Consider the following 9,201-nt stretch of genomic DNA (forward strand, 5'->3'; position numbering starts at 1 on the left):
ACATGAGGTGGGAGGGAAAGGGAGAGAAAAGGGAAATTGCATGGAAATGGAAGGAGACCCTCATTGTTATACAAAATTACATATAAGAGGTTGTGAGGGGAATGGGAAAAAAACAAGGAAAGAAATGAATTACAGTAGATGGGGTAGAGAGAGAAGATGGGAGGGGAGGGGAGGGGGGATAGTAGAGGATAGGAAAGGTAGCAGAATACAACAGTTACTAATATGGCAGTATGTAAAAATGTGGATGTGTAACTGATGTGATTCTGCAATCTGTATTTGGGGTAAAAATGGGAGTTCATAACCCACTTGAATCTAATGTATGAAATATGATGTGTCAAGAGCTCTGTAATGTTTTGAACAACCAATAAAAAAAAAATAAAGAGAAAAAAAAACTATGACATGGATGAACCTTGAAGACATTATGCCAAGTGAAATAAGCCAGTCACAAAAAGAGACTGAATGATCTCAGATTACATGTGGAACCTGAAAACATCAAACTCACTGGAAGAATAGGAGGGTGCTTATGAGGGACCAGGAGATAGGGTGAATGTTGGCTGAGGAGTAAAAATGTGAAGATAAAAAAATGACCACTTAAGATCTGGAGAACTAATGTACAGCATGGGAACTATAATTAATACTACGTACTGTTAATAGACATAATTAATAATGCATATTTGAAATTTGCTAACAGAGTAGATATTAAGTGATCTTCCCATTAAAAAGAAAGTTAACTGTGAGATAATGGCTATGTTGCCTTATCAGCTGTAGTAATCATTTCAAAATGTATAAGGATATGAAAACACCATATTCTGTAGCTTGACTATATCATTTTTATTTGTCAGTGACACATTAATAAAGCAGGAAAAAAAAAGGAAATGGGGTTCCGGACTGGAGTTGTGACTCAGCAGTAGAGGACTCACCTAGCGCGTGTGAGGCCCTGGGTTTGATCCTCATGCACCACGTAAAAATAAATAAATAAAGGTATTGTGACCAACTACAACTAAAAAATAAATATTTAAAAAATAAGAGGGCTGGAATTGTGGCTCAGCAGTAGAGCACTTGCCCTGGGTTCGATCCTCATGCACCACATAAAAATAAATGAAATAAAGATATTTTTTAAAAAAGAGAGCTTGAAATTTAAAAAAAAAGAAAAAAGAAAAAGAAATGGGGTTGCAGTCTAAATGGACACTTCTCAAAAGAAGAAATACAAATGACTAATAAATAAATGAAAAAATGCTCAACATCTTTAGTCATTAGAAAAATACAGATCAATACAGTGATATTCTTAGGCCAGTCAGGATGACCATTTTAAAAAAGCAAAAAAAAACAAAAATAAATACTGTAAGGATACGGATTAAAATGAACCCTTATACACTGTCAGGTGGGGAAGTAAATTTGTAAAGCCACTGTGGGAAACAGGATAAATATTACTCAAAAAGCTAAAAATGGAACTACCATTTGATCAAGCTATCCTATTCCTGGGTATATATATAAAGGAATTGAAGTCAGCAAACAAAAGAGATCCCTCCAAACCCATGTTTATTGCAGAAATATTCAGTATTTCCAAAATTTGGGATCAGTTTAGGTGTCTATTAACAGATGAATAGATTAAAGAAATATACAGACACAATGGAGTATTATTTAGCCATAAAGAAAAAGAAAATCATGTCATTTGTAGAAAAATGGATGGTACAAAAGGTCATCATGTTAAGCAAAATAAGCCAGACACAGGAAGACATGTATTTCATGCTTTCTCTCATATGTGAAAACTTTAAAAAAAATTGAATGATTACCTGGAAGTAGAAGAGAGATTCATAGGGAAGGGAAAATGGGTGGAGTGACAGAGAGAAAGAGAAGGACAAGGGTGGGTACTAGGAAGGTTGGATGAAAAGAAAGCACAATATATGCATCTGTGGAAATGTCACAGAGAAACCCATTAACCTTACAATTAAATGAATTACAATTTAAAAAAGCAGACACAAAAATAGGCAGCAAGAAAAATGTTGACATTAAATATTAACTTTATAAGATTTGAACATGGGGAGAAAAAAAAAAAAAGAGGAGCCAGATGTGACATCACATGCCTGCAATCCCAGTGGCCCAGGAGGTTGAGGCAGGAGGATCACAGATTAGAGACCAGCCTCAGCTATTTAGCAAGACCCTGTCTCAAAACAAAAACTAAAAAAAAGGTGATACTATAATCCCAGTGGCCTGGGAGGCTGAGGCAAGAGGATCGTGAATTCTAGGCCAGCTTCAGCAATGTAGTGAAGCCCTGAGCAACTCAGTGAGACCCTGCCTCAAAATAAAATATAAAAAAAGGGCTGAGGATGTGGCTCAGTGGTACCCCTGGGTTCAATCCCCAGTATGAGACAGAAAGGAAGAAAGAAGTTGAAAGAATGAATCTTAATTCTTAATAATATGGGAAAAGAGCCTTTTAAGACAGTCAAAAATTTTGGTTAATACCTCCAAACATTTTTTCATTTTCTAATTTGTCTTAATTCAAATTTGGTATCCTGTATTTTGTAGAAATAATTTTTCCCAACTTTCTCATTTATTAATATAAACTTCTTCCTACTGTTTGCTAGATATATAAACAATTTCATGTGAATAGTATTATTGTTTATCCTTCATATTGTTTAAATGTATCTTTTCACATTTTCTTAATATTTCATCAGTTCTACTTCATCACTAGGTTTTTAATTTTTTTTCATTTTATTCCATTAAACACTTATTATAACTTACATTATATTTATTATTATATGTTGCTTGCATTTAGCCTAGTTTTTGATTTTTTAGAATATATTCCCAGGTTTGAAATCTAGCACTTAAGTTGTCAGGGAATCTTCTCCTACTCAGTGGAGTACAAATTTGCAGTCATGTCAGGTGTGGTGGAGCATGCCTGTAATCCCAGTGACTCAGGAGACTGAGGCAGGAGGATCTCGAGTTCAGAGCCAGACTCAGCAAAAGCGGGGAGCTAAGCAACTCAGTAAGACCCTGTCTCTAAATAAAAGAAAAAGTAGGGCTGGGGATGTGGCTCAGTGGTTGAGTGCCCTGGTATACCACCCCCGCCCCCCCAAAAAAGAAAAAGAAATTTGAAGTTACTGTATTTCCCCCTCACAACACTAAATTGAAGCTGTACAAAAGTTTAGTATGGAGCATTTTCATTCTTCAATGCTACAAAGTTAGAATTATTTATAAAAATATTGCCCATCTTTAGCCAGGCACAGTAGTGCATGCCTATAATCCCAGCGACCTGGGAGGCTGAGGCAGGAGGATCAAGAATTCAAAGTCAGCCTCAGCAAAAGGATGGAGCTAAGCAGTTCAGTGAGACCCTGTCTCTAAATAAAATACAAAATAGGGCTGGGGATGTGGCTCAGTGATTGAGTGCCACTAGGTTCAATCCCCAGTGTGTATGTGTGTGTGTATGTGTGTGTGTGTATTTAACTAATTATTTTTGAAGTATATTAAAATTCCTTAATAAAATGTTCAAAAGTATTATGTAATGGGCAGCAAAGTTAATCTATGATTAAACTAGTTTTTGGTGTTCCGTATGTGCTGAAAAAATAAGACATAATATCTAGATTTAATATATGTCTGTTATTTCAAACTTATTTATTGTATTGTTCAACTTCTTGAATCTTCAAAATTCTTCATGAGCTTCATCTCACAACAGTCATAAAAAAGACTGTTGAAATTTTTCGATATGATCAAGGAATTTACTTCAAGATTCTGTAAAATATTCTTTGGACACTTCAAAGCAGCCATTACTTCGAATCCCAAAATACGGAATCAAAGCTTCATCCCTCATGCCTTGTCCTCAGCCCCTCCATGCAGTGAATGGTTCCACTACAGATTTGTTTCCCAAGTTCAGAAAATATGGTCTACTCAGGTGCTTCTTTTTAAATAATAATTGAAATAATTACTTAACACAGAAAATTCCATCTTTAAATGCTTCTGAAAACCCAATGATCCAACTTACTGCTCTTGTATTTATAAGTTACAAATTGAATTATAATTAAAAACCAATTAACATGCTTAATGTGCTCTCTTGACCCCACCCAGGTCATTCTGTCAATCACTACTGGGAAATATTTGAAATATACCACTCTTCCATATTCTAGAGCATCATATGTTTCAAATGACAAACTCTCTTCTTAGCATTTCAGATAAAATAGCAAAGCCTGGTCTTTGATATCCTGCAGTATCTCCTCAGTTCCATCCCAGGCACTAGTCATTCTTCCCATTTTCTTAACTGATACTCTGTTTGACTTTTACATTTCATGAAACTCTTCGTACATTTCTGGGCCCGGTTAATTCCAGGACAATTTTCACTAATTGGTTTAAAGTTCAATACTCGGAGCTGAGGATGTGGCTCAAGCGGTAGCGCATTCGCCTGGCATGCGTGCAGCCCAGGTTCGACCCTCAGCACCACATACAAAGATGTTGTGTCCACCAAGAACTGAAAAAATAAATATTTTTAAAAAAACAAATAAAAAATAAAGTTCAATACTCATAAACTTTGCATTGTCTCCAAATTAACCTCACATGTTGACCACAAAATTTCTCAGTTGGAATATTGGAAAACAGGGAAATTATGAAAACATTTTGCAAAACATCTAGTCTGGAAATGTGCTCCTACACTATGACACCTCTTGTGACAGCAGATTCAGTTTGCTGTTTACATTCTATCCATCATCTGGCTGGCCCTTCTTGTGCTTAGACCTCTGAAGGAAAGAAGAATTGAATGGTGCCATTGAAAAAGAGAAGATAAACCGGACATGGTGGCACACATCTGTAAGCCCAGCAGCTCAGAGGCTGAGGCAGGAGGATCTTGATTTCAAAACCAGGCTCAGCAAATTAGTGAGGCTCTACACAACTTAGCAAGACCCTGTCTCTAATAAAATATTAAAAAAGGGCTTGGGGTGTGGCTCAGTGGTTAAGCACCCTGGATTCAATCCCTGGTACAAACGAAAAAGTAAAAAAAGAAAGATAAAAAACATGTAAAATCTAGAGCTACTTGGATCATTTAGAGGATAGCATAGTCCCTCTGCAGCAGGTAAAGATGAGCCTGAATATCCTGGGGTCACGGCTCCTGAGAACAAAGGGGCTGACTGTAGGAAAGCAAGCAGTGATCAAGGCAGAGCTGTTCACGAGCCACCAACCTGGATCATTTAAACGAGCCAAAAATAGTGAGAAAATGCAAGAGAGAGTGTAAAATGATACAAAGGTGCCCACCAGGACAAGGATGCTTTGAGTGATTCTAGTCTCAGGGGAGGATCTTGGGGAGAGGGTGGTGCTATGGAGATGTCGGACCTGCCGCTTGTGCCTGTACAGGATGAGAACTATGAAGCCACTGGTCCAGACCATCAGTCCCAGACACAAAACATCATAGGATGACAAGAGTGCTATAAGTATCACACCCGTGACTCTGTTATCAATTACTGCAGAACAGTATCCATAATCTATTTTATTTGTGGTGTTTTTGCTGTTCCACTTGCCAACATACATAGGAACACTGATGTTCAACAGCATGTTTAGCATCCAGCACAGGATGTTGGAGGGCCCCATGTATCTGGAAGCTTGCGGTTTCATCTCCGCCCACCTGAAGTTCCTGGGGCTGATCGTGATGGCCTGGAAGATACTCAAGAGGCAGGTGATGCCGGTGCCCACACCCCTGCCGACTCTGTGAACATAGAAAACAAGTTTGCATCCAGTATCACTGAGGAAATGTGTTGCCCCAAAAGCAGACATGGTCTGTGGGACTCCTTTACAGAATATGACCAAGAAGTTAGCCAAGGTCAAGTGCTTGAGAATCAAATCCTTGGGCCTTATAGGACATCTGGTGAGATAAAGGAAATTATGGCAGAGAAGAAAGAAATTCCCCAGGAATCCAATTATGGTCTGCGATAAGAAGACCATTCCTATCACCAAATCACCGGAGGCCATGGCAGTTTCCAAGAATTGATGGTTCCATTCGCTGAGGGGATCCTGCATGGAAAACATGAGGTCTATTTTATTCCGTCGACCCAGATCCATTATTGTCCCCTACCTTTGTTTCCCATCAATAATTTCTTATCATATTCCTTTCTCTAAGTGATTTGCTATTAGAAGAAAAACATAAAGAATACTATTATATCATTTTATGCAACAAGTATAGTACTCTTTTAATACTTTACATAAAACTTTTATAACAATTTTATGAAGTACACACGTCATCATTCTCAGTTAATAAGTGAGAAGATCTTAGGCACAGAAAAGTTGAATAATGTTTCCAAGTCTCCACCTTATAGAGTCAGTCAGGAGTTCACAATTTACTTAACCCAGTGTGTCTCAACCCCAGACATGGTTATTTATGTTCTCCTAAAACTCTACATACATTCTATGATTTTGTGTATCTTGTCAATATTTTAAATAATGGTCGTACTTTTTTTTTAACTAGTGTGTTTGACAATTTTCCACTTAAATCTTTTTTTGCTTTGTTTTGTTTTTGAGTAGTGCTGGGGATTGACCCCAGGGCCTTTTGCATGCAAGACACCAGCTGAGCTATGTCCCCAGCTATCCACTTAAATCTAAAAGCTTCATTTATAGGCAAACATCACCTAAAATAATTCAAAAGAGGACACAGAGTCTGTGTACTTAGTAAAACCCTAAAGAAATACTTATATGAGATGAAATGGAATTGATTGAAAGTGCCACTCATTCTGTGTTGGAATTAAAGGAAGAGAATCTTTTCCATCTTAACCATGTATGCTAAGCAATGGTACATGGAACATGAATAGGGTGATAAATGCTTGTAGAAGAGAGACTAAATTACCATTAATTATAGAGAAAGTTAACATTTGTTTATGAATGGAAAATATCAAATAAAATGAATTCAATTTCACAATTATTAAACATTCTAAAACACAACTGTATTGTGCAAAAGGGATATTGGTAGGGGAAATTATTTCCTGAATCAATTTAAATAACACTAAGATGAATATTGAGTCTGTGAATGGCATCAGAACATTTTTTGAAATCATAGAAAATATCATAAAATAATGAAATTTTGAAAATTGCCTAAGTCCATAGTTTTTCCTCAGGAAAAAGAAAACAAAACTAAATCATCAAGTTAACTAACTTTCCTTAAATGCTTCTTCCCTGACTTCAATAATGAACAAAGTCCAATAATGAACAAAGTCTAAATGTAATCTGCAGATGTTAGATATTTTCTGTTGCTGCATAATCACTGTTTCTATGAAGTGATTATATTGCTTACTATTTCTAAACAGAAGTACATCAATCAGCTACATCTTACACATTATCACAGGCATGGAGGTACTTACTGGAGAAAAACTTAGACCAACTGAAAATATTCTGGACTCCTGTAAAGCAGATAGAAGAGCTAGCAGATGACATTCTGAATTACATGAGAAAATCTTAAAAGCCCACATTCTATGGCTTCATCAATCAAAATCCAACGATGAAGAATGAGTTGAATAAAATTAAAAGCACTTAGGAAATTTTTTGATTTTTGGTCCACCATACCTTCTCCACAGGTTCAGCCCAGAATAAGTAATTACTCTCCCTTTCCTCCATGACTTTGGTACCATTCAGTTTATAGTGCAGAAGACTCCTCTTTTCAAACAACAGCTCTTACTGTGTCTTCTGATGCCCTTGCTTTCCTTGTAGACCATGCTTCCCAGAACAAAATACAAAATACTCACCTGTCTCCTTCCTGCTGCCAGGCTGGTGGGCTCCAGGCATTTATCAGGACAGCCAGAGAGTGTGTGCAGGGAGACAGGCAGGTGTGGGATATGGGTCTGTGATCCTCTGACCTCATCTCCCCACAGGACTGCAATTATCATTCCCCCTGTACCAACACGGACAGCAGACACTGGGAACTCAAGTTAATTCTGAAAAACTTTGGCCCAGTTTCCAATTACTAAAAACAATTATAACTTTCTAGTGAGCTTCTCCAGAGATCTGAGAATGGCCCTTCTAATCAAATATCCCCTGGAGAAAATAGAAACTCTCCTGGAGAGAGCAGGAAATGCTGAGGTCTGAGACTGGAAGGACCCAGCACCTGTGTCTTAGTGGATTTTGTGCTTTTCCCAAGATACTCTTCTGCTGAAACTCAATCTGTGTTGATCTGCATGTTCCTGAAACAAGACAATCATCTAATTATAAACAGAGAAATGGTGAAAGAATTACAGATCTGTTTCACTCATCTTGGGAAAGCTTTTGGTATAAAGAATTGAACCCAGGGCACTGTACCACTGAGCCCCATCCCCAGTTCTTTTTTTTTTTTTTCTTTTAGTTGTAGATGGACACAATATCTTTATTTGTTTATTTTTATGTGGTGCTGGGGATCCAACCCAGGGTCTCACCCATGCAAGGCAAGCGCTCTACCACTGAGCTACAGCCCCAGCCCCCACAGTTCTTTTAATTTTTTTTTTTATTCTGAGACAGGATCTCTCTACATTGTTGAGGATCTCACTAAGTTGCTGATGCTGGTCTTGAACTTGTGATACACCTGTCTCAGCCTCCTTAGTTGATGGAATTACAGGCTTGGACCGCCACACCTGGTTTATGTAATTTTTTTTTTCTGGACAGCATGGCTTTATTTAATTTATTTTTGTATGAGGCGTTAAGAATCGAACCCAGTGCCTCATGAGTGCTAGGCAAGCACTCTGCTGCTGAACCCCAGCCCCAGCCCTAAATTTTAATTTCATAACAACTTTTATTTTGATTTATACAGCCATTAAGACAAAAGAAGAAAACTTTTAGAAACATTGTGATTTTGTTGACAGATTTTTCTGGTTTCCTATAGAACATTGTAGTGGCTACTGTCTGTCCAGTATCCTTAAGTTTCATTTTATTACTGTTCTGAAATTCCTCTCCCACTTTTCTATAGGTTTCATAAAATCTCTATTTTCAAGCCTGGCTTCCACCTCTTTTTTTTTAATCTTTTTTTTTTAATATTTATTTTTTAGTTCTCGGCGGACACAACATCTTTGTTGGTATGTGGTGCTGAGGATTGAACCCGGGCCGCACGCACGCCAGACGAGCGCGCCACCGCTTGAGCCACATCCCCAGCCCCTTTTTTTTTTTTTAATCTTTATTTTATTTATTTATTTACTTATTTTTATGTGGTGCTGAAGCTCAAACCCAGCTCCTTCATGTGCTAAGCAAGTGCTCTACCGCTGAGCCACCACCCCA

The 9,201-nt window shown here is 37.6% G+C and overlaps 1 protein-coding gene across 1 annotated transcript; it reads right to left on the reverse strand.

Annotated features, from left to right (window-relative positions):
• Window positions 1-5,022: 5,022 nt before the first annotated feature.
• LOC308643310 (vomeronasal type-1 receptor 4-like) lies at window positions 5,023-5,946 on the reverse strand (the record flags this gene model as incomplete). Its single annotated transcript, XM_081283209.1, has 1 exon — window positions 5,023-5,946. One exon carries the CDS (start codon window positions 5,944-5,946, stop codon window positions 5,023-5,025), a length of 924 nt encoding a protein of 307 aa, XP_081139335.1.
• Between the last annotated feature and the right edge of the window lie 3,255 nt (window positions 5,947-9,201).

This window comes from Spermophilus citellus (genome assembly GCF_964194105.1).
Source record: "Spermophilus citellus genome assembly, chromosome: 3".
NCBI classification, from domain to species: domain Eukaryota; kingdom Metazoa; phylum Chordata; class Mammalia; order Rodentia; family Sciuridae; genus Spermophilus; species Spermophilus citellus.